Consider the following 26,742-nt stretch of genomic DNA (forward strand, 5'->3'; position numbering starts at 1 on the left):
GATAGACAGCAGTCCATTCCATTCTTGCTTATTCCTGACCAGGACAAAGGGAGACCCTGTTGGTGGGCACTAAGCAGCATTGGCTGTGTTAGTCTTGGAATCAGAGAGAACGACCAGGGGGTCTGTCTGTGTCCAGCAGCCTTACGAAAGAATCCCCTTTATGATCACTAAAGCTGAGCTCTAGAAGAGAGATTTCAGAGGTATATGAAATATTTACAACAACTTTTGAAACCTTCAGAATTTTGAGCAGTTTTGCCTCTTGTTATAAATTCAGAATTCTTTCTTGGTTTCCAAGACCTTTCCATGCTATGTTTTCCAAGCCAAGCTGTTTTCCCCAGGCAAACCTGGGATTTTGTGATTTCACAGCTTTTTGCCCGCAGAATGCCTTTCTCCTGAAATTTCACAAAACCTAAACATTTTCAAGGGAGTAAATATGTGAGAAACAAATCAGCAGAAAAGCTTCTAAAAACATCCCTCCACTTTAAGAACCAGCGGGCCCAATCCTGCAGCCTTTTCTCTCGTGAGTAAGGGCTGTAGGCTAGAAACCTTACCAAAGACACAAAATAACACAGTTTATGAAGCATGCAATGTTGTTGTAGCCATGTTGATCTCAGGGTGTTACAGAGACAAGGTGGGTGAGGGAATAGCTTTTATTGGACCAGCTTCTGTTGGTGAGAGAGACAAGCTTTCATGCGTACCCAGAGCCCTTCTTCAGGTTGGTTTAAGAAGTGCAGGCATAGGGCTCAGAGTATAGCTGGTTCTTCCACAGACAGTGAGTGTTTCAATGAATGACTTGAAACCCTTAATATCCTAATGCCATAGTGGCCAACTGAGCTGCCAGTCGCAAGGGTTAAGTTTCTCCCCCGCTTAATTTTTTAAAGAAAAATATGATTTTGCCATTAATAAATAATTAAGATGAGGAATAAAATATATTGTTCTTCTCTGCGATTCAGTCACAAACCAGACTCTTATTTTCATGTCTCACAATCATGTCCTCTTTGCAAAATCCAAACGTCATCCTCGTTATTCAAGAAGGGGAATGATTGGCCAATTGGACTACTCAAATGGCTGACCAGTCTTAACTGTGTAACTGTGGGTGGAAGCCTCATTTTCCCTCTGCTCTGGGGCTGGCCAATTTTAACTACTGGAATGTTCTACATTAAAGGCTTTTTTCTTCTTTCTGTCATCCGCATAGTGCACACTTCTGGGAGTTATGTACTTACCTTGCATTCTGCCCTTTAATATGCATGGATCTGTGTGTACGGATTTGGTTGAGGGCAAAGGTAGCATATGATTTAGCTGAATGATGTGTAAAAGTGTAGTGTGAGAGTCCCTCTGCAACACACACACAGACTCAAGAGTGTAAAATAATCCTGCCAAAGTCTGTTGTGCTTTTCACTCCCTCAACTGGCTCACTCTCCATTTGTTTGGATGGTAACATCACTAACATTGGATTTTTGCTAAAGATGCCAATTCTGGGGCAAACCATTCACTTTGGCACTATGATCTGGATGCATGAGCACGGGACTTGCAGTCGGAATGTCCTGCATCCTCTGCTTTTATTTTGCTGTGGAGTCTCAGGCAAGAGACCAGAAGGGCAGCACCGTCTAATAAAGTAGGCAAGACAAACAGTTGAGGAAATATGCCTTCTAGACCCAGCTCCACCACTGACGTATTGTGTGTCTTTGGACGCTTCTCTGTAAAATGAAGGTAATCGTTCTTATCTCACCAGGGTGATGTTGATTAGTTAAAGATTGTATGTTGCTCTAAACATGCACAGTAAAGTTCTCTCTGTAGGTCTCGTATAAAGAGATCTCAGATTGACATATGTAATTATCCAACATCTACCTACTTCTGGGGTTCTTACACCTTACATCTAGTACTGGCCATTGTTGGAAGCCCGATACTGGTTTAGATGGACCACATGTCTGATCCAGTCTGGTAACGCCTATGCTCCTGTTGGAGAGAAGAGTCTGCCATAACTAGGCTGTATGTTTGTCATAGCCATTACTTCTATGAGAAAATCACTAACTTTTAGGGTGTTTTCACTATAAAAATCATTGGTCGTTGTCATCCCAGCCATCTTGCTACAGGAGCAAGACTCCATTGTGAACTTTTAGACAACGTAGCTGCCTATCAGTTTAATGCAGTCTGGTGGTTTCTTTTTTCTTTTTTTCTTGAAGGGTTTAAATTGTTTGATAAACGTTACTCAGTGGAGTTCAGTAGTTTATATTGTGCTGTAAAGGATATTTGACTTCTCATAATTTCCCACAACAAACAACTTAATATCCATTAAACTATTGTGTGCCATGAATTTCCCTTAAACAAAAAAATGACCTTTTGGCATCTTTTTGCTCTGACAACCAACCAGCTGTAGCCAAAGCAAACACCAGAAGATGGATTGGTCTGAAGACCCCACCCTCTCGAAGAAGGGGCCATACTGTCAGTAGGTAACTCAGGCCCCAGTCCTGCAAACACCTACACATGTAGCGAACTTTACAACCCTGAGTAGTTCCATTGATTTCAGTGGGACTTCTCACAGTAGTAAAGTTAGGCATGTGTATAAGTTTGACTGGGATGATAAGACAGAGTTGCCTGCCATAGCAGGGGACTGGTCTCAATGACCCAGGAGGTCCCTATGCTCCTATATGTGTGTAAGTCTTTGCAGGACTAGAATCTTACAATCGTTGGCTGGTGATTCCCTTGAAAGTTGAACCTGCTAAACATATCAGAAGTAGATCCATGGGCAGAGTTTGATCGTGAGCTTATAAGGAAGGAGGAAAAAAATTCTTAATATTACTACAATTAACGTTGTTATATTACTCCATTAGTTATTGGTGGAGTTTTGTATTTTGATGCTTCATAAGTTCATATGGTGTCTTGAGGTTTGCGTGTCCCATGGACAGCATAGGACCATTCAGTGTTACCCCCACAAGAACTGTCCATAAGACACCCATCAATACAGACACCCCCTCAAGGCACCATATAACTTTAGGACACATCAAGTGTCACTTCTCCTCTGCACCCCAGTGTTGCAAGATTACTTCTTTCATCTTTTGCTTCCTGACTGGTAGGCTGGGCTGTCCGAGTCATGACGCATACCTGTATACTCAGGGAAGCAGATGGTCAGAGGTGATTTCTTGATCTTCTCGGCAAATAGGTCTTTCTTGTTGAGGAAGAGAATGATGGAGGTATCGATGAAGAATTTGTTGTTACAGATGGAGTCGAAGAGCATGAGAGACTCATGCATGCGGTTCTACACCAGGAAGCAGGTCAGAAAGGAAAAGAGACAGGCAGGGGGGGAGAGAGAGAGAAAGAAAAAGTTAGATTTAGGAAAGGAGACTGTTTACCAAACCAAACTCTGGGAAATGGTTAGAAAACACATTTTCTAACACAGGACACTCATATAACACAAGACAGTTACAAAAGACAAGGAGACAGTTTTATTCTCTTCAGATCAAATCCACTTGAAGTTACTTAGTATTCAACAGAACAGAATCCTAGTAGAGGGCACAGGACCGCAACAGAGCCTCCCATGATGACACGACCTACCATTTGCCATTCTTGATTGGACCAAAGGTCTGCTTCTAGCCATGACCAATACCTGAAGCTTCTAAGAAAGGTGAAAAGCCTCCATAATGTATCTGACCACCTGTACAGTGCAGAACATGGGGGTGGAGGTGCATACTTCATGAATCTTGCAGTTATCCATGGGTGCCCAGAAGCATGACATTTCATTAGTCTCCTCTTAGTCTGCAGAATTACAAGTTGTTGTTGTTGGTCATAAAGTGATCGATCTTGCTTTCAAATTCAGGGGAACTAGAAAATGGTCAGGACTGGAGAATAAAGCAGACTGTAGGCCCTTTCTCACCCCCATCAAATCAACCTATTTAATGAAATCATAACAAAGTCCTTCCTCAGATACCCAAGCCCTACATTGCATGGCCTGTCTTTTCTGCTGGGTGGAATGGTGCCTCACCTCCTACATGAGGCAGGGAAAACAGAAGCTTCCATGCTCAGTTTTGCATCTTGCTGGCCACCATTATGCAGTGGAGAGTAGAGTTGGGTGGAAAACAGTTTTCCCACCCTGTAAACATTTTCAAGAGTGTGCTGTTTTTTCCCATCTCAAATAAGACAAAAAATCAATCTCAAATATTTGTGAACTGAAAAACTGGACTTTTTGGTCTTGGGTCAGTTGTAACTTTTTTGATTATTTTTGAAATGTTTCATTTTGATCTTTTTTTGTCCTTTTTAACCCTTTTGGTCCAGTCTGACTCGCTTTCATTTTTTTAAATGAAAAGTTGTTCTGAACCAGAATTCTTTCATTTAGAAAATGTTGAAACAAAACAGTCCAACAACTTTGAGACTTTTCTCTTGACATTTGTTTTGAGATGGAAAATTTGTCAAACCCAACCCTGTTTCCTGAGCAGTTTTGGTTGTGATGAATATATATATATTTTTTTCAATGGGGGGGAAAAAAATCTGTCAAACTTCCCAGTGATCTCTCCTGGTGACTGCTCAATTGCCGAGCTCCGCTGAGCAGCACCTGCTCTGGCATTCGCTCTGCAAGGCAGCATACTTTTTCGGTTGCGTGGGGAGAAAAGGGTACTGTGGTGAATCTCACTACTGTAGGAATGCCAGATCAGGGACTACTGAGGCTCCAGGATGGAGTGGAAATTGAGGCATGTATTGAAGTAGCCCTGTGCTCCCACCGTGAACACAGTACCTATGTATCCATCAGTAGATACCTGCCAGCCAAGTAGCATCAGACACATGGCATTACTCCTCCATAACCACTGTGGGCTACATTCATGCTACACAAACATCATGGTGATGCTCCTAGTTTTGAAAGGAGCAGAGTTTGTTGTGTCAGCACTATCCTATGCCCTTGTCCCCCTTGAAAGTCTTCAGTCTGTCTCTGAATATCTCCTAGTAAGAGCAGGCATTGTTAAGAGTCCTGGCCCTAAAGGATTCAACATATTGAAGATGTAAAATGAACCAAACTTCTGTTCATTGGCCAGTGTCACTGCCCTCCTGATATCACTCTGTTGCTGGTTACCTGAGAGACATTGCTCCTATCGGGAAGCTCTTCAGTGCCAGGACTTTGACTGAGAGGCTTATTTACACAAACAATTAGATCATGCCAAGCTGGGGTGTGAATCTACCCGATGGGAGCCTGCCGTTGTCTAGCTGTTTGTGTGCACCCTGCTGACGCGTGCTAAGAGTTTGTTTGAGAACTTTGAGCTAGCCCCATTAACGAACTGTTAATGTGTCAGCAGAGTGCACACGAACAGTTAGACCACGCCAGGTTAGTGTGGAGTAGATTCACCCCCAGCTTGCTGCAGTCTTATTGTTCGTGCAGACAAGCCCTAAGAGAGTTTTAGTGAATCTCTTTGTATTGGATGCTACTCCGAACACTGCGTTTAGTGGCTTCTCGGCAGCTTCTTAATTAAATGTCCCTCTCGTAATCTGGTGAGGGTCACATGAGGTCTGGTTTTTTTTAATGATGCTATAGGACTTGTCACCAGAAAGCAATGAAAAGAAAAAAAAAAAAAGACAAGACAAGGTTGAACTAGTGTGAATTAGCTGCCAGAAATCACAGAATATCACGAAACAGTGTTTTGACTCTTTCACTGCTTCAATTGCATTCCATCATGTTCAATGGCTTGAGATGCTTAGTTTATATGAACAGTTATATACACAAGTCATTAAAGTAGGGACTGCTGGGACTGCAGCAAAGACAAGGATATACTGTACCACAGGTCCTTTCAACAGTAAACTTTTTTTCTCTGCATAAACTTACCTTTTAAAAAAAAAAATCCAAATGCCATTTGCTATCATTCTTCTTACAATCATAGGCCAGATTTTAGACACCGGTCACACATTTTGTGTCCATAAATTGCCAGTGCAAATTTGCCTCTTTGATTATTGTACCGACAAAACCACAAGCACAAAAAACAGGGCCCTAGTTAAGGCTAAGATGAAAATGTTGTCCTTTGTCAAAGTCATGCAGTGCAATAGTTACATTTGCCCAGCAGTGAATTCTATTTCTTTGTGGAATAGTCTCCCAAGAGAGCTGATGGCATTTCTACTGCTTAAGTCATTTAAAACGAAACTAGACACAACGCTATTAAATGTACCACTTGGAACAAACCTGCACTGGAAGGAGACGGAAACAGATATCACTGGGTTAAGAAAACAGAGATATGGAGGGCTTTTATCCCTTTCTCATTTTAGAAGAAGAGCAATGAGACTGACACACAAACAACCGAGAGATCGATTCTCAGACCAGTGTATGTGTCATGGGAGTTATGAGAGTCACTTATGAATTTGACAGAGCTAGAAAAATAACCTTGTCAATTGCAGGCCCCAGAACTCTGTAACCTATTCCCTAGGTTGATCAATAAGAATCCTACCCTTGCTATCTTCAGGTCACAAAGCAAGATTCACTCTTCAGTAAAACATTTCCCAAAGAACAAGAGCAGAAGTAAGTCTGGAAGCATGCTCAAAGGAAGGAGCCAGTTACTATTATCTGAAGCTAGTGGACTACATTATGAATTTAAATATCCATGTAGGTTAGTGTGTGTGGTTTTTTTTTGTTTTTGTTTTTTTTTTGGTTAGGGCAGAGATTTGTTTCAATAGGAGAGGGGCTGTTGTGTCATATAGATATTCATTACCCATTGCTGTGCTTTGTTAAAGGGGCAAACATTTTTACCTGAGTCAAGTTAAATAAATAAATCAAGCTCTCCTTACTGTCCTCTATTAAACGTGAATTGAAAAGGAATCAAATAGCTGAATGACTGAAAAGTATTCATGTAGAAATTTTCTGATGGGGGAAAAATAAATTTTTCCTGCCAAACTTTTTTCACTGTGGGATCAACACTATAGCTGGTGTCCACTGAAGTATGGTGTTAATATAACACACATTCTGAGTGTCCTGCTTTCTAACATGGTCAGGTATTCCACAATACACTAGACTGAGGATCTGATCCTGAAAATCCTCCATGCGCAAACTGTGACTTCAGGGGCATGTGGACTTCTTGCAAGACCAGTTCCTAAATTTTCCTTTGCAAATACATGGAAACCCCTCAAATGTTTCAAAACGTAAAGCAGTTCTTGAGCAGGTGATGAAGATTTTTTTCATTGAATTTAGCTGCAGCCAGTCAGAATGCACTTGTCTGCATGTATGTGATTGGCCAACTCTGTGGTGGTAAATAACAGAATCTCTTTGACTGTCACATGGCTGTTTTCAGCTAACCACGAGCCAGGTTTGTCGTCATGGATGTAAATATTATTCATTAGCCAATGAATTTATTATGAAGCATCACTACATAACATTGGAAGCCACTCAAAGCAAATTTTAGTTCAAGAACTGTTCAGAAAGTAAATGCTAGCTCTTTCCAGGCTTTCCCACGATAGTGCCCTCATTCACCTAGATTCATTCATTTTGAAAACTCAAACCTATACCCTAAGCCACTGAGTGGTAAGGAAGGAAGGAGGCCAGGGCAAGAGAGCAAGTGAGCATTGTTATCTTTTAAGTAATGGAGACATTAGGAAACAGTGATAAGTAACTGGACAGATAGGTAGTCAAGAAATTTTATCCATTAATTGATTCAGCCACCCAATTTGGCTCTGTAACTCTGATGGATTGCACCCTCAGCAAGTTTGCAGATGACACTAAACTGGGAGGAGAGGTAGATACGCTGGAGGGTAGGGATAGGAGACAGAGGGACCTAGACAAATTAGAGGATTAGGCCAAAAGAAATCTGAGGTTCAACAAGGACAAGTGCAGAGTCCTGCACTTAGGACAGAAGAATCCCATGCACCACTACAGACTAGGGACCAAATGGCTAGGCAGCAGTTCTGCAGAAAAGGACCTAGGGGTGACAGTGGATGAGAAGCTGGATATGAGTCAACAGTGTGCTGTTGCCAAGAAGGCCAATGGCATTTTGGGCTGTATAAGTAGGGGCATTGCCAGCAGATCGAGGGACGTGATCGTTCTCCTCTATTCGACATTGGTGAGGCCTCATCTGGAGTACTGTGTCCAGTTTTGGGCCCCCCACTACAAGAAGGATGTGGAAAAATTGGAGAGAGTCCAGCGGAGGGCAACAAAAATGATTAGGGGACTGGAACACATGAGCTATGAGGAGAGTCTGAGGGAACTGGGATTGTTTAGTCTACGGAAGAGAAGAATGAGGGGGGATTTGATAGCTGCTTTCAACTACCTGAAAGGGGGTTCCAAAGAGGATGGCTCTAGACTGTTCTCTGTGGTAGCAGATGACAGAACAAGGAGTAGTGGTCTCAAGTTGCAGTGGGGGAGATTTAGGTTGGATATTAGGAAAAACTTTTTCACTAGGAGAGTGGTGAAACACTGGAATGCGTTACCTAGGGAGGTGGTGGAATCTCCTTCCTTAGAAGTTTTTAAGGTCAGGCTTGACAAAGCCCTGGCTGGGATGATTTAATTGGGGATTGGTCCTGCTTTGAGCAGGGGGTTGGACTAGATGACCTCCTGAGGTCCCTTCCAACCCTGATATTCTATGGCATTTTCTTAGTTCATGAGGTTGGAAAGAGTTGTTAACAAAATGAGCAGTTTCTCCTCTCTCTATAGCTGGACATTGGTCTTTATATATTAGTTGCTCAATCCTGCTAGGTTAACATTAGTGTCCTACTGCAGGACAATGGAGAAGCACCAATTAACATGCCATATCGTAGCCCACAAGGTCCCTTTGCATGGCCCGAGCAGTGCAAAGGGCCTTAAAACTGCCCTAAACGGGCAGCTGAAGATTCCCCCAGCATGGGCTACCCTGATTTATGGCAGCCTCTCTCAGTTGTTTCCCCGACCCTTTTAGCATAAGGAACAGGAAGAGGCCTTGTGAGGGCAGGGAATATACTACATAATGGCCTTAGTCTTTAAGTCAGGGGGACTGGGAGCTGCCCTACAGGGCAGCTTTAAATCTGCTTTGTATGGCTGTCATGGCACAAAGTGGACTTACCCTGTACTAAGGTTCTGGCTCGCTATGGCTGCAGCCTGCAGCTCATAATAGCCCTGGAGGCTTTAATAACTGGGCTCTGGTCCTGCCTGTGACACTGAGACTGGCTGGCTTGAGACTCTCAAGATGGCCTGATTAACCAATTTAGAGTCCACACTCTGGAGACTTAATAGCATCACACTAACAGGCTCTGTCTTGTGAGAGGCCTAATTAAACCACATAGATTAATACATATCCTTTACTGGCCTCACTAAGAACCCCTTAGATAATTAAACCACAAAGAATTAAAAAAAGTGGAGTTGACTTTGCCGTATGTCTGCTCACACCCTTTCGGTCATGTTTGTTTCTACCCTGCACTTCATTGAACTTGAACCCTGAGACCAGATCAGTTTGTTTCACTCCGTTTCTAGTCCATTTCACTTTCTATCCGCCTGCACTAGCTCAAAGGCTATTGTGTTTAGTGCTTCCAACATTTCAGGGTAAAGTTTAAATCCAAAAAGCTGAGTTTCACTGATGTATTTTTAAAACCTCATTTCAACATTTCTACTCCTAGTACATGTTGATGATAATCATATAATAATAAAATAGAAAACATTAATGTTAAGCCTAAAATGCTTGACAATGTGACCTAACCCCCGCTCCCCTGCAATTTCCTTTGAAAGTAGACGTAATTATGCTATGAGCACTGGAAGTATGAGTAATAGGTGAAAAGAGTTCCACATTCAGCCTCATTTAGCATTATGAAAATGAATATATTGAGCCAAATTCATCCCTGTTGTAAGTCCATTGTCTAATACAATTACATCAGGGATCACTGATTTGGCCCATGCCGCCTTTCTATCCTTAATGCTTTTTCTTCTCACTCTCAGTCCCTGCAGGAACATTCTGAGTCGCGTGTTACCTGATGTTTGTACAGGGGCACATCAAAAACAATGGTAATTATAGTGCAACCAGAGAATGACGCATATAGTACTCCTTGAGCTGTAGTGTCACTGGGGAAGGGAAAAACCTGTGTTAGGCCCAGGAAGCTCCAAGAATTTTAACTCCTGCAGTTCCTCTGAATCATCCCATCAAAGGATGAGCAGTTTGTCCCTCTGTGGGAAGGGTGGGGAGATCTGGCCCTCCAAACCTTTGGTCTCTCAAGATCTGCAGGGAAACCCCAGAGAATTTAGGACCCTCAAGGAAGACTGTGGATTTGTATTTTTCCTTGCTTTCCCCCTAGCTCCTTCCCATGGCGGTAGGTTTCCTTCAGGAGCCCTGCCAGCAATCTGTATCTTACTCCAGCCGGAGTATGGCACCCTCCTATGCTCCTACTATGATTTGTGTGAGTTAGTTTCAGGCGGGATCTTGTAGAAATGGTAGTTTCAGCATCGAAATTCTCAGCACTTTTATACAACTACTTTGTTCTACAAGCTCTAAAGCCTTCTGCCCCTGCTTTTGTGAGGCTGTTAATGTTGTTGTCATCCATTTTCATTAGGTACATAAAGGCCACTGAAATAGATATAATTAAGGGACAGCTTTTCAAAAGTTCATGTGCAAAAATTTGAGTGCAGTTGGGCACTACATTTGCGTGTTGCATACCGTAATTGCTGATATAATTCAGTAATTGCATGCTTAAATGGCCAATTTACATGCACAGCTACAGAAACAGATTATGCACATTTGGGGAACAACTGGTGGGGTCATTTCTGGTATTGATCCATGGCCTGCTGGGACTTCCATTGCCTTGATCACCTAGTAAAACATCACCACTCCATTTGACTTGTATGGAGCTTCTTAAATATGGCCACATGTGTTTCCTGTGAAATAGACAAAGAAATAGTCGCTCGGTAAAAGTGCACGTTGGGGCAGCTATGTTGATTTCAATGGAGAAAGAGCAAATGCTGTTAGTACTGATCACAACAGATTTTGGAAAAAAGTTATTTCCACCCTAGGAAATACAGGCTATAGTGGAACTCGTAGGAGCTTTGCTAAGTTGATGAGCAGTGACTGACAGCCAGAGCGCACACATTTTTGTATTTACTGTAACGTCTATACAAGATCAGCTCAAGTTTAGTATTCTGCCTCTGGCAGTGGCCAGGGTAGTGTCAGGAGGCAATATACCGACACAAATCAAAGTAAGGTAATAGCAGGAATCCCATTTAAAAAAAAACCCTCTCTCAGATAAAAATAAATCTCTCTAGTAAATATCTTCCTACTAATTAAAATTAAAACAGAGCTTTCATATTTCACCAGTAGGTCTCAATGTACTTTACAAAGGAGGTCAGTATCGTTACCCCATTTTACACATGGAGCAAGTGCCTCAGTTTCCCAAGGTCACCCAGCAGGCCAATGGCTGGGAATAGAACCCAACTCTTCCAAGTCCCAGTACAGTATCCACTAGGACACACTGCTTCTATCTATTTGCCCACTGTTGGGCAAACAGCCGGTTAGTGCCATAATATGTATGTATATGCAGGGCAAGAAGTTGCTGCTGTTAATAATGCTGATCCTTTGTTATCCATTAGTGATTCTCAGTTACTACAAGCCAGCTTTTCACCTTGCCTCTGGGATTGTTTAGGGGCCTGCTTGGCCCCTGTTGAAATTAGAGCAGCCCTGGGGCTGCTCTAACTTAAGTTTGGTCTGTTCTGGCTCTGTAGCATATGTAGACAGCTGAGAATAACCAGGCTGTGTATGTATTTCTTCATAAAAAGATGACCCAGTTACACATTTAGGAGTTTACAATGAATGTTTTAGTAATGAATAATTCTACTAGGGGTGGTTTGAATGTGAATGTCACATGCAGTATTGAGCAGATGTCTGATTTTATCTTACTAACCCTGGGTTTACTCTGTAGTTCTCTAACAAAGACCAGCTGTAAATGCAGAGCAGTAATTTGTCCATGCTCCAGAAAATCCATATCCAGCAAAAAAAATACTAAAAGCATGTGGTGCTTCTTCATGGAAGCCTACTCAAACTGCCACCACTCACCTCATTTTGATTGGTTTCTTCAGGCTTCCATAACAGATGTGCCATATGATTTTTCCTGGTCCCTTTTTGGAGTCCCAGTTTTATTTAAGGGATATCACTCATGGAGGATGAATAGATGAGGCAATAAACAGCATTTGTGGGGACTTAAGCCCCCAAGTGAAACTGAAATGACAATAGCGTATGATGACTCAGAGCCATTTGTGCCAATGCCTGGAACTCTTTATTGCTATTATAGGACACGATTTTTTTTAAAAAAAGCACAACAGAAACAAAAATGTTTTTTTCCTTGGAAGGCCTTGAAAGTTTCCTCACAGGTCAGGTTTTCTAAACTTTTGATCGTTTTTGTTGCTCTCCTCTGGACTCTCTCCAATTTGTTCACATCTTTCCGAAAGTGTGGTGTCCAAAACTGGACACGGTACTCCAGCTGAGGTCTCACCAGCGCTGAGTAGAGCGGGACAGTTACCTCCCAGGTCTTACACACATCACTCCTGTTAATACACCCCAGAATGTTGTTAGCCTTTTTTGCAACTGCGCCACATTGACTCATATTCAGTTGGTGATCCATTGTAACCCCCAGATCCTTTTCAGCCATACTACAATGAAGCCACTTATTCCCCACTTTGTAGTGGTGCGTTTTGTTTTTTTCTTCCTAACTGTTGCGCTTTGCACTTATCTCTAGTGAATCTCATCTTGTTGATTTCAGACCAATTCTCCAATTTGTCAAGGTGGTTTTAAATTTTAATCCAGTCCTCCAAAGTGCTTGCAATCCTGCCCAGCTTGGGGTCATGCACAAATTTTATGGGCATGTTCTTAGCTCCATTATCCAAGTCATTAATGAAAATACTGACTACTACCAGACCCAGAACAGACACCTGCGGGTCCCCACTACATAAGCCTTCCCAGTTTGACAGCAAACCATTGATAACTTCTCTTTTAGTATGGTCTTTCTACTATTTGTGCACACGCCTCATAGAAATTTCATCTAGATCCCATTTCCCCAATTGGTTTATGAGACTGTCATGTAGGACTGTGCAAAAGCCTTACTGAAATCAAGACATGTCTACTGCTTCCACCCTATCCACTAGGCCAGAAACCCTGTCGGAGAAGGTAACTAGGTTGGCCTGGAATGATTTGTTCTTAATAAATCCATACTGGCTGTTCCTTATAACCCTTTTATCTTCTAGGTGCTTACAAACTGATAGTTGATCACCATCCTCTTTATAAAACATTAAGTTGTTCTCCATGCTCACTGAGGGTAGGACAAGAAATAATTGGCTTAGTTTGCAGCAAGGGAGATTTAGGTTAGAAATTAGGAAAACTTTTTGACCATAAGGATAGTTGAGCTCTTGAATAGATTACCTACAGACACCATGAAATCCCCCCACCACTGGAGGTTTTTAGCCAAACACCTGTCGGGAAAGGTCTAGGTTTACCTCAGTCTGGGGGTGGGACTAGATCTCTTGAGGTCCCTTCCAGCCCTACCTTTCTATCATTCCATGGTTATCTGTTTAAAATGATATGATTGGATATGGGTAGCGGCAATAAGGTTAAGGTTCAATTTTTCTACACTGCAACTGGTGGAAATCCTTCTTTGTGTCTTCTGGGAGTCATCCAAATTGTAAAAGACCTTTGATCTAAAATCACAAAACTGATAAGTGTTTTCAAAGGAGAGAAATACTCTACCTACTCTGTTGTAATGATAGGAAATATCCTGATTTACTGAAGTTAAACACACTTCGATAGATACGTGTTCAGCATCCTCGAGACCACGTCAATAAATGTTTCACATCTGTGGCTGCAAAGACAAATATCCACCATAAAAGTGTGGATCATACTTAGGACAGAATTAAGAGGAATGGGAAACTTCCCACTTGTATTAAGTTCATGAATTAATTAGTTAAGGAAAATGAAGTGGCTGAGATGAATTGATTAAAAGTTAATGACTGCCAACAACTTTTATAATACCAGCGTAGACACATACTATTTATTTGGAAAACTGTATTTCTTCCCAGCCAAGAATGACGCCATTATATTTAAATGGATTTTCATGCATATGAGTACACTGGATATTGAGTAGTGCTAGGGACCACTGCAAAATGACAAGCTTTGACCAAAGGTGTAAGATAACCAGAAAACCACATTGGAAACAGAAGACCACATAACCAGATTATAGACCTAGGAAAACAAAGGCTATTGCACCATGTCCATCAAACTATGATCTACAGAGCATCAGCGAACAAATATGCTGCTTTCTGTATGATAATGGCTTATAATAATGTTCTGTTTGTTTTTATGGGATGAATGTGCAACCCCTTGTCCTGAGCAGTTAGAGCCAATCATGACATGGACAACCCAGCGGTATTATTCCACTAAGAAAACAGCACCTGTGTTGAAATCTCCACTTGGATCTGCTAAAGGCATTTTCCAAAAGATCAGACATTAGAACAAAGCTCAGGAAGTTAAACTTTAACTCAGCCACATTGCCCTCCATGTGTACAAGTATACCATGACCAGAATACACAAGGACTGCAAACCATGGTGCATGTATACATTTTGGCTGAGGCTGTGTCTACACATAAACTTGCACTGGTTTAATTAAGCTGGTTTAGCTAAACTGAAGCAAATCCCTTCATGGACACTCTCTCTTTGCTTTAGCTCCAATCTGTTTCTAATCAACTTAAGCTAACCCGAAATAAGCTTAGTTTGAATTGAAATAAGTGTCCATCTTACATAAACCAGTTTAAAATCAATTCTTAAATTAAACCAGTTCAAATGTGTGTAATAGTCCTCGTAATGCTTTTCATCAGTAGCTTAACAAAGGAGGTCAGGATCATTATCCCCATTTTACAGATGGGGAAACTGAGGCACAGAGCACCAAAGTGACTTGTCCTAGGTCACCCCGCAGGCCTGGGTACTGAATCATGTAGATGAAGAGTTAATACTGCCATGAGGGGCTTAACTTTTGCATTTCTTAAGGGTGTGTGTGTGTGTGTGTGTGTGTGTGTTCAAATTATCCATGTTAATGCTGCATTAATGTAAGGGTGGGTTTTTTTGCATTTAATGTACATGCTTATTTCAGACTTTCAGGTCATTGTGCAAGACAACAGATGATACTGGCTCACCATGTAAGTAATATACACAGATACCCCCAAATTCTGACAACAGCCACCCACCCAGGCGTTTATGATCTTACTGACATGACCACACAGTGTTAAAATATTTTTTGTAAGGAAATAGCCTTCAATTTCAAGCTTCCACAGAGTAATTGAAAACAAGGGTAAGTTCAAAAGACAAAAAGATCTGATGTACGTATTTTTAAAATACCTTTTGTCAGCATCCTCTTAAAGCTCCATATTTCCAAGAGCCTGGAGCTCTGGCAAACATCTGTAGCAGCTGAGTGACGGTTCCATCAGTGTCATGGCAGCAGCTCCGTGTGTGTGTATTGTTAATTCAGAGATTTCTAGGGCCTCAAAGGGAGACACAATAAAACCCTCTCACACTAGAAAAGAGCTGGCACTTTATTAACATTTTGTAACTAATAAATACATTACTGACAGCCAATAAATTATTACAAACACTAACGATCTATTAACCAGATGGACAGTCACTCCCCGTACAAAATTACAGTTAATACAAGTTGGGCCATTGAACATGCACGAGAAAAGATTCAGCAAGGAATCGACAAAAAGAAAAATCTTAGCAGACGTCAGTGTTCCTTAAACGAAAAGGCCCCGGGTGCTGCTGTGGGGAGGGGAGATGGTGGGGAAGTTGGAGGACAGTTATGGGCCACAGTTGCCGGTGAATAGAAACAAATGGTGGTGATGTGTATGATTCTAAAAGCTGCTATTTCTCTATTTAGTTGGAGGGGAAAATGGACGGGGGGGGGGAAGAGAAAGGAGAAGGAAAATGGATGAGGGGAAGAGGGATAGCTCAGTGGTTTGAGCATTGGCCTGCTAAACCCAGGGTTGTGAGCTCAATCCTTGAGGGGGCCATTTAGGGATCTGGGGCAAAAATTGGGGATCGGTCCTACTTTGAGCAGAGGGTTGGACTAGATGACCTCCTGAGGTCCCTTCCAACCCTGAGATTCTATGACTTTACCTCAGTCAGGGGAGCGTTATGAGCAAGGGCCTAGATTACAGAGGGAGGCGCAGGTGGTAACAAATGAGGAATACATTCGGTAAAGAGAACTTTTTTTTTTTCAATGTAGTAAAGGGCCTGTCTTTAAACATCCCGATTTGTTTCCCAAATTAGCATGTAAGGGGTGGCTTAAACAGATCTGCATTTGGGTTTGGTGTGGGCCATTTGCGAGGTTTGTTTTGTGGTGTCTCCAAACCCCAAGTTGTCTGCCCTATTTGCATCATCTGCCCATGACAGTGCTGCATTGTGGGAATAAATGGATGACTCTCCTGTTGCCCTAAGTGCCGGGCACAACCGTTGTGGGAGAGACCTGTGACAAATCAGGCCTGCCTATGAAATGCAGGTTTGCCGTTGTCCTTGCCTCTGGTAGTTGGGAGTCCTCTCAGCCCTACATTATTGCCATAGGTGTGCTGTGGGGGACCACAGTTGTCCCCGGCTAAAGCGTAAAATGGACTGCAAGACCAGGGTGCTGTCCAGTCAGTCAGTGCTGGCCAGTGAGCGTGGCACTGGAAATGCTGGTTACCGAGGCAGCAGTGAAAGTCTCATTGTCACCCCCTGGGGCGGGAGGGGCTATTGGCACAGTGTCACTTGTTAACATAACATGTCAATTGGGTGTTGGCCATAAACCTACTTTCTAGAAGCACTTCAAGGGGGGAAAAAATATATGGCAGCAAACCTTCACCTTCCCTGACCACCATTTCCTCCTTCCCTTTCCATGAGGTGGAGTGGGCTTTGAAATGCCATGTCCCCTCACAATATCATGCTGCCTAGTTTGGCTGTGGGACCTACAGAGCTAAGCCCCCATGACAGGCCATCCCTTACACCTCCTCTCTGGTAGTCACATGAAGCAAGGAAGTCAGTGGTTCCTCTAGCTCTCTCCTTAGGGCCAGGGAGTTGCACTGCCTATTCCCGCGCCTGTTTCTGACATCTCTCCTGGCAGGGAAGAGCGTGACATGCCCTCCCCCGACAGCCCTCTGACTCGTCCCCTAAGTTGGAGTAGCCCATCCTCCCTCTGAATGTCTCCTCCAATGTCTCAAGGATATCTGATGGTTTTTGAGGCTCCTGTCTTTGGAGGGTTAACATACAAGGCAAAGGGTAAAAGTCCAACCCCTTCTTACTGCAGAGCTCACACTGCAGGGGAAGCCAGCTCAACGGAAACAATCAGCTGTCCTGTCAGCTCAAACTCCAGATTCTTCTCAAACCCTTCCATCCCAGAATACAGGGTGCTGGCTGAGAAAGTTTCTTTCCCACTTTGATCACCAAAACAGCAGCAGTGACAGCTGAGAGGCAGGAGTGCTTCAGGGCAGGTACTGTGATATCCTTCTGTTGCTGCTGGAATGTGTCAGCAGCTCTCTGACCTGCCTTCAGCTATTTATCTCAGCATGACTGAGGGCTCTGAAGGAAACCTACTGGGGGAAATCGGAGAGAAACACACAAGGCCACCTTTTGACAAGGAGTGCCATTCAGCCTCCAAATCTGCACCCCTAGCGTGTCTGCTGGACATGTGCAAAGGCGGGTCTTGGGCATGCAAAATGGAGGTCTCCCTATTAGAGGCCACATCCCAGTGTTGGAGTTGGAGAAGTGACCCAGCTGTGTCTCTCTAACCTACTCAGGTCCAATAGTGGCCATTCGTCTTTGGAGGTATGCTACAGTGCCGTGCCGTTCTTGTGGATCCTTCTGTTCAGAGGATCACTTCATTGCTAATGTAACTGGAAGTAACACAGTTGGCTTGTTGTGCCACCTTACATTCAGAGTCAGGAATTGAACCCAGGTCTCCCAACTCCCTATCCACCGGACCACCTGTCTTCCAGTTATGGTACTACCAGTCAGGATGCCACAGCTAAGGCCGTAAAACCTTTATTATTCCCTTCTGAAACCCTGTTCCTAGTTGTTCTGAAGTACCTCAGACACTCTGTTTTGGGGATAATATGATACCTGTGATCAAACAAGTGCTAGGTAACCCCACACTTACAAGTAATTTTTTGGTCAGGAAAATCTGATCTATATATTATTCGATTTCCACAAGCCACTTCGATGGAGCTAGGCTGATATTTCATAATGCTTCCTTGCCTGGGCCTCTGACTGGCTTGGTCTGTGACCTTATGCTGAGAGGCGTGGCCAGCGCATTGGGTATATCTGGGACTGCATCCAGACCCTAGAGAAGAAAGAGCAGGCTATGATGGCAAAGGCAGCAAGGTGGCCAGTTCAGTGGGGAGGAATTCACAGTACTCGTGGTATTGCTACACCTCATTCCATTGTAGTTGGTGGGAGGTAGAAATGATCCACAGGAAAAGACAAGGCATTAAATTTTCCACTGCAGCCTCACAAGCCAGATATACACCTCCCATACCAGAGATGTGAGATCATAGTGGGTGCAACAGAATGCCCCGCAGAACACACTCTGGGGTCTGGAGGAGTGCACTGGCAGAGAAGCAGTTAAATACCATATATCCTAGATCAACAGGGATCTAATTGTAATGAGGCCACTATAAGGCAGAGCATAACAAAAAGACTGACTTCCGCTGTGAACTATGTATTCCTGCTTTAGTGGAACAGTGGACCCCTCTGAGTAAAAATAAAACCAAACCAAGGGGGAGGATCATAGACCCTCCTAAGCAAGCATGTACTTCTGCCACTCTCAAGACCACTGGCAGTGCCAGCAGCTCACTGGTCTCTAGGGACTATTGCTTTCAGACTGGATCCTATCAGTGACTATCTGGGCTCTGGTCAGATTCAGACTCCTGGTTCTCCCATGTCAGTATGTTTTCTCTGTGGATCTCCTGTATGACAGAACAGGGTGTGGCGGTTTTGTTTTCTGTAGCTTGTCCCAACAACCCAAAGGCCAAATGTGTATCTCAGTCAGTATTTAAGCTGTGGAAGGAGGCAACTTCCATTAGTGCTTAGTACAAAGAAAGGAGCAGGCTGATCTGCCCTGTAGTGGCTGGTATATCTGAACAGCTGCTGCCTCTGCTACTGCTGGTGTCCATGCAAAGTGTGAGCTACAGCAAGGTACAAAGGGGAAATCGATCTTGAAGTCCCACAAGGACAGAATGACTGGACCAGGTGGGGGAAAAGCTGGCTGGCTGTTCTAGGGCACTGTGAAGGCAGGTGCAAACAAATATCATCCAATGTATTAACAGAGTCCTTCACTGTGTCCCTGTCCTGAGGTACTGCTGCAGGGAGATAGAAGGAACTTGAGTAGAGATGAACACATTTAACTTCTGCTGCGACAGATCCAGTCTAGAGCTGTGTCACATTTCACTGTTATGAATCATATGCTACTTGCTCATCTGGGATAGATCCCTTGCCATGTCATCCACTGCATTTGAGATTTGCACAATGCCACTAGTAATTTGAAATCCAAGTTATGGTAGCTCTAGCATTGGGCACCAGACAGCCCCTTTAATTTAGAACTGGTCCTAGTGAAAAGACCTCAGTTTTTCTTCTAGTTCAGTAATGCAGAGCTGGCTAAGTTTGTGAAGAAGAACCTGTTTGGGTTGTGACGACAAAAATCACTGTCCAGGAAGCGGCAATGCATAGCTTTGCCTGAATTTGCTGCAGTTTGCACAAGTTCACCATACTTTTCAGTGCAAGTGAAAGGTCCCTCTAGTGAGTTCTTGGGTTGCTGGCTTGAACACAGAATTGTCTATTTTCAGAATCACATTCCCAGTGTAATATCTATGCGGGTCACGGGCCTGCATCTGCCAACATCCATGATACCCTATAATGGCAGCAGCTCAGAAACCATAACTTACAATAAGACTGTATTCCCCTCTGATAGTGCCTGATGGAAAATGAAATGGGGGCATAAACATGGCCAGCTCTTTAGTTTAAACTGGACCTATTTGTATTTCCCTTCTTCAGCGATGGTGGGCCTCTCAGGAACTCTGCCACATACGTGTGATGTGGCTGCTGTGGAGATGGTGCACAAGTAATATGGGCTTGAGTGTATGACCAAACTGGGAGGAACTCGTCTAAGGGCCTGACCCTGAGAGGTGCTGAGCAACCACTATTCCATGAGCTCCAGACCTCTCAGTATCAAGCATGTTATATTTATTCCCCCCGCAAATATGTCTTGAATTCTTGGTCACCCTCCTAAAGATTCACCTGCCTGGCACAGACGAAATTGTGGTCTCATGTATTGTACTATTTTTATCCAATCAACCTCATTAATAACCAATCCCGCTTCCTTTGAAGTCAATGGCAAAACTCTCATTGACTTCAATGGAGGCAGGATCAGTCCCTTAGTGTACATCTGTTACTTTGGCAGATATATCACAGGATACTGCTGCATGTGTGGTTTGTTCAACGAAGGCCCATTGTTACGGTCTGTGGAATTCTCATGATTTCTGGCAAGTACTCAAATTTTGCGACTTCTGAGGTTGCATCCTGCAGTATTCCCAGGGGCAGACCTGGTGAGAGCACTGCACTTGAAGTGACTATATCACTGGGTTCAGTAATGTTGGCAAGCCTTTGTTTAAAGGTGGAGGTTGACATGGTCACCTTATGACGTAAGAGTGTGTGTGTGTGTGTGTGTGTGTGTGTGTGTGTGTACGTGTGAGAGAGAATCCGTTCTGTGATTCACCTAGATGCTGAGATGCGGGACAGTTTATACTTCAACAAGATTTGTAGATGGGATTTGTCATCAAAAGACAAGTGGCAGAAGCAGTGGGAAACCTGTGGGGTCAAGAATCAAGACCTGATTACGGATCCTACAGACCAGCTTCCTGCCTTCACCACCCCACATAAGACCTGGATCATAGTGTACCCCCCATCAGAACCTCATACAGATGCTGCAGTTACCTACTACACAATTGGAAAATGAAAGGCAGCTTCCATGGAGAAGCCATTCAAATCATGGAATATCTAGTGAACTTCTGCCCTCTCAGATCCTTCTCCAGAGGGACAACCTGGATTCATTCCATGTCATTGCAAGCCATAGAGTGGAGGACAAATCTGAAAGATGAAAGAAGATGAATGGGTAGGATTTTCAAATGCACTCAGTGCTGGACTCTTTCTGCTCCCATTGAAGTCACTTAGAATGGTGTCACTTAGCCAACAGAAATAGGCCAACACACAGTGCTTTTGAAAATGAACACTCTACATGTCTCATTCTAAGCAAAATATCCAGTTTGGCGGCTGATTGTACCAACGGACTGAGAACTAGTTACAAGAATACATTCTTTCACAGGGCGCAACCTTCATACACAGCAACTATTCAACTATTAGAATTGGCTGTGGATTATTTAGTTATAAATTAAAAAAAAAAAGTCATGTATAGTTTAAGAGAAAATACCATGTAGACTCCCATCATTAATAACTAACTATATGGCTAAATTAATCCTCTGCGACTGATTGGTAGTTACTCATGTACTCACTAAGGCCTGCTCTTGCTCCCATTGAAGTCAGGGCAAACTGATTCTCCTCCCATTTACACTGATCTAAATCAGCAATAATTCTGTCAGGAGTCTCATAGGCAGACTTGAAGCAGCTAGTGGCATTCCGTATGCACCATCAGTACCAAATCCTGAGCATAAAGTGGTGTGACTTTGTGTTAAATGCCCTAATCTTGCAGAGATCTGGCTTTCCTTCTATTGCTCAGTATATTCAAAAGCGGCATTGCATTATCTCTGGCCATGTTGTCAGGATAGACAAAAACACCTGACACAGCATGCGCTCAAACTGCCTATCAATGCACAAAGGGGTGCATGCCCTGACCCTACCTGGCACCACCCATGGGGCCGCCCCAGAGGTTCTTGGATTCACAGGGTTGCACCAGATCTGGGAACTTCACTACACAATGCCTGGTGCAATGCTATCATTCATGGTCCCTCTGACTGGTGCAGTCATCCTCTCTGGAGAACATGTGGTGATGATGTCTGTTTGAAATCATTTCAAACATCAATAGTTAAACTAGTGCAAAATTAGAGGAAGTAAAAGGAGTTTTGCCACAGACTCCAGTGGCAACAGGAAGAGAGGGCTGACATGTCACTTCCTTGTAACTTTGCAGGAAAGTGTAACTACTATGTAATGACAGGTTTAATGAAGTAAAATGTGTATATTAGCCAAGAAATTGTTCTACTTAGGCTTTGTAATACAGAATGTAATTTTTCAGGTTAAATCCCATAATAGTAATTTTGAAGACATTACCAAATAATTACTCCCTTTAGAACTTAGCTTATAATTATGCAGCACATGGCCAGCACATAATTATGGAGTTATTACATGGGTATTTGTGTCCTGTAAAACAAAACTGTAATGACTGACAATACAGCAGAACCCTCCATCCCATCCCTATACTGACCACTCTCCACTGTCATGGAACAGCTACGGGACATGGCTTGGACACAGTTCAGCTGTCGTGTAAGTGGACACAGCTCCACTGAAGTCAGAGGCACAATTAGGCTTAATTTGGCTGTGTGTGTGCAAATGCTGTTGGGGATTCTGGGTAGCCTGTGAGGTGAGTCCCAGACAAACAAATGGGATTGCAAAAGAAGGCAGCCTACTGTTGGGATGTCCTGTCTCTTTAAATGTTTGAGCACTGCCCAGTGCAAAGCCTCACTTTCGTGTTAGATTCAGTTTTGCTGCAAGAACAATGAAGTGAGCACAGAGACAGCTGTGTTTCTATCTGCTCCTTTTGTGTCTGCATCTCCCTCCTTCTCTGCTAGCTCTAAATATAGTGATGGGCATAAGCTGGTCCAAAGAGGGATGGGATAAAATGAGGCAAAGGAAGATTTAGAAGTTTGCCCAATATTCAAACAGAGAGACCAGTTTGATGGTGGACCAGTTTCTCCAAGGGAGGTTGTGGAAGACTGACCAGCTGATTGGACAAAGCTCTAGAGCAGAAATTGTAGGGTATAATCCTGCAGTGGCAGAATTAGATTACTCAACAAATCTTTTACTTTTCTTTGATTCTAGACTAGGCTCCTCAGGCTGTAAGTAAAAGTGGAGGTGTGACTTCTGCCTGTCAAAATGCTTATTAATTATCTAGTAGATAGATTTTCCAGTACTGTTTTATTACTACTCTGATGCCCCAACTGTGCCATCTTTACCCATGGTGAGTAGCACCTTGCTATGTGAGTAGTCCCACTGAAATCAATGGGATTGTGTGCGTAATAAGTTACTACGCATTGTGAATAAGGTTGCCACAAGTAAGCGCTGAGTAAGTATTTGTGTGCCTACATTCAAATCCTCGCTCTAACCTAGTGTTTTTGTATATAATGAAACCACAATGACTTTAATCCAAGTACATAGATGGTTGCATTTTCATGGAGAAAACATATCATAGAATGATGGAAGTGTAGGACTGGAAGGGACCTCAATAGGTCATCTAGTCCAGTCCCCTGAACTCAAGGCAGGACTATGTAATAACTACATGCTTCAAAGTTATGACCATTAACTGTACAACAGCTGTATACAGAACATGGGCATAAATCAGCGTAGCTCTCTTGATTTCAATGGATCTAGGCTGACTCACCCCAGCGGAGGAATTGAACCCTGTTACCGAAGGCATGGCAAGTCAAGGGCCTCAGATAGTTTTTGCTGATGCTGACAGCCCATTCCAACTCCTGCAGTGTGACGTCTTCATAGGGGTTAGCGATATGGTGCTGGGGACTGGAGTCATTCCAAACATATAGAGCTCTCAAGATACACTAGTAGAATAAAAAAGCATCTGTGGCCATTCTCCATACTAGCATCCAAGAGCAGGGTGGTATAAATTTAGCTGATTTTCACTAGTTATTAGACGTCATGCCATCCCTCTCCCCCCGACCCCAACATAATTTTGTTGTGATTTCAAGTACCAATGCAAAGGACATGCTACAGGGGGTGTGTGTGTTTTTTGTTTATAAATAAAAATAACTCTGGGGACTGTAAGGGATTTGAAGGCGGAAGGATGCAGCCTTCATGCAGGGACTGTCTTATTGTGCAACGAGGCCTTTAGTAAGGGGGGGGACGACTGTATCTCACTATTTTAGTTATACACAGTTCCTGCACTTATAACTGTTGCTTAAGAAAGAATAAGCATTGGGCAAAAGGTTGGCTGCTCAAGGCAACCCCCCCGGAAAAGAATTGGGAGGAATGACCGAATCTAGTGATGAGTAAGGCCTTGAGACAGATTTTGGAGGCAAAGTCTATAGAAGATCATCAAGTAGAAATCATAATAATATTTAGTCCTTGCACAGAGTTTTTCACCTTCAAGTGCTATGCAAACATTTATTAGTGAATCCTCACCACTCTTCTGTGAGGCAGATAAGGATTATAGGCAATTTCAGTTTGAGAGGCTGAGGCAGGCAGGTTAAGTGATTAGCCCAGAGACACAGAGGAAGCTGTGGGAACCAAATGCATAGCTCCCATTCCTGAGCTCAACCTACTGGACTCTACCATGTTTGTGTTTAAATGCATTATTATGGCACTTAGGAAACTATTGTGTTCATAATAGTTTAGTCCAGGTTAATTTAAATCCAACTATTTACTTCACCCTGATCTATTTTACTCTGGAAACCCCATATAGTGTCAGCAATTCTAGAAAAAGGGAAGAAAAATCTAAGAAAACATGCATGGCTAAAAAGGATCCTATATCCAGCCAACATAGAAACCATGAAAGATGTTTCCTGGCTGGTCTTCTGAAGGGGATCAGATGCCCAAAGGAGACTGACTCCCTTTAAGGCAGGGGTTCTTAAACTGGGGGTTGGGACTCCCAGGGGGTCATGAGGTTATTACATGGGTGGGGGGGTCACAAGCTGTAAGCCTCCACCCCAAATCCTGCTTTTCCTCCAGCATTTATAATGGTGTTAAATATATAAAAATGTGTTTTTAATTTATAAGGGGGGGTCGCACTAAGAGGCTTGCTATGTGAAAGGGGTCACCAGTACAAAAGTTTGAGAATCACTGCTTTAAGGCATTGTGAATTAAATGTTGGTTCCATTCAAGTCAATGCCATTGATTTCACGGAAGCCAGGATTTTACCCTATTATTTTTGAAACACTGCCAAGGATAAATTCCAAGACCAAAAACTCAAAGAACAGGGAAAAATAATAGTTCTCCCTCCATCAGATCCATCTTTGTTATGCAAAGCTGTGGGAAGTACCCAGCTTGGGCCTAATTTTCACAGTACATTTGTGCGTGCTTAATGGTGAAGCCTCCTTTGGGTACAAATGATCTGATTGGTGAGTGCAAAATGAGATTTGATACACCTGCACATGACTAATTAGGTTTCCAGACATATAAGTATGCAAATTTTCATTTTGTGTATGTATTCATCCATGTGTGTGCAAAGCAGAAATGCATAGGGACAAATATGGGAGAGACTGAAATGGGACCACATTGGGTCAATTGTTTCTTGAGGTAGGCTGTTGAGTGGTGTATTTTTTTTTTTCTCCCCCAATTTGCTCTGGTTTTAAATCTCTTTTTAAAATCCTTTTGAATATAGTGTTCATTACAAACTCCTGTATTAACCAGGGCAAAATCCAGCAGTCTTTATTGACAGCTTTCTCAAGCAAAATCTCCCATGAAGTTCATTGGAAACCTTGCCTGAATGAATTCTGAGTCAGGACCATAGAATTCAGCCCCCGGAGATCAATCCATGCTGATTACGTAACACACAGCCCATTTGCCACCCTGCAAAAAACCTACAAGAGAGATGATTCTGACCCAGAACACTGTATTTGAAAACCCCTGAATCTTTGAAGAGGTTTGGATCTGGATCTAATTCCAGATAAGAACTCCATGGCCTGACACTCAATTGCCCTGCATGTCGCAATGTCATTTACAGCAGCGTAAAGTGGGTGCAAAATGCTATCAATCAGATTGGCCACAACTGGCACCCACCCCGCACAAGGTGCAGGGCAGTGGAGAATCAGGCCCGATGCCTCAGAGCCATCTTGAATAAGAACACCAATTCAATTACTGTACTTACTAAACAGGCTAATACTCTACCCCCAGCAATGGGGAGGGGGGGGAAAAAGAAGGCCCCAAATTTTATGTGCTACTGAGCAGCTGCTTCTGTTAAACTTCAATAAAGGCCAAAGCTTTTTCTATCAGCTGTAATGAGATAAAGTCTTTGGTGTTCTATGCTATGTATGTTTGGCATTTCACTTTATGCTAAATAGTTTTATATATAGGCGTGTGTGTATGCCCCAGTATCTATCTATACATTTTTAGATAAATGGATGTTATTTCATAGCTCTGTTCTTTAAATTATATCCATCCCCTTCACATTAGTCATCAGCACCAGTGTGTAGCGCAATGTACTGAGTGTGTCATATTCAAATTTTTGGCCCAGATTTTAGAAACCAGTACAAATTAATTTGCCCAAGGGCAACATTTTACTAGGGGTATTGATGCCATCCTCATCTGCCAAATCACCTCTAAAAAACAGAGAGATGAGGTGGTCTTTTGGGACCATGCAGGCTTATTTCCCGGCAGTACTTTCCTCAAAAATTGAAATTAGAGGGGGTGTTCAAATTTATGGGGTGGGGGTGCATGTTGGAAAATGACTAAATTGGCAACACTGTATGTAACTAGTTGACCCCTGAGAGGGGATGGAGGAGCTTGGGGGGAGGTGTAGGAAAATCCCTGCTTCTTGGCTCCCAAAAGCCTTCCAGTGAAAGAGGGGCCTCCAGATTCCTATTGTATGTCATCTTGA

At 43.0% G+C, this 26,742-nt stretch overlaps 1 protein-coding gene and 1 long non-coding RNA gene across 3 annotated transcripts in view; both read right to left on the bottom strand.

Moving 5' to 3' along the window:
- Positions 1-26,742, bottom strand: part of GNAO1 (G protein subunit alpha o1) — a 295,457-nt gene that overhangs the window by 9,396 nt on the left and 259,319 nt on the right. For both annotated transcript variants that reach the window (XM_074968545.1, XM_074968544.1), the window contains exon 7: positions 3,103-3,256. In XM_074968545.1, the coding sequence (XP_074824646.1) occupies positions 3,103-3,256 (154 nt within the window). The remainder of the gene's footprint in view (positions 1-3,102; positions 3,257-26,742) is intronic.
- LOC141996491 (uncharacterized) lies at positions 12,322-15,326 on the bottom strand. Its single transcript, XR_012641549.1, has 3 exons — positions 15,285-15,326; positions 13,644-13,755; positions 12,322-12,448 (listed from the first exon to the last, which is right to left on the bottom strand). It is a non-coding gene; the product is annotated as an uncharacterized LOC141996491 (long non-coding RNA).

Source organism: Natator depressus, chromosome 12, assembly GCF_965152275.1.
Source record: "Natator depressus isolate rNatDep1 chromosome 12, rNatDep2.hap1, whole genome shotgun sequence".
Classification (NCBI taxonomy): Eukaryota; Metazoa; Chordata; order Testudines; family Cheloniidae; genus Natator; species Natator depressus.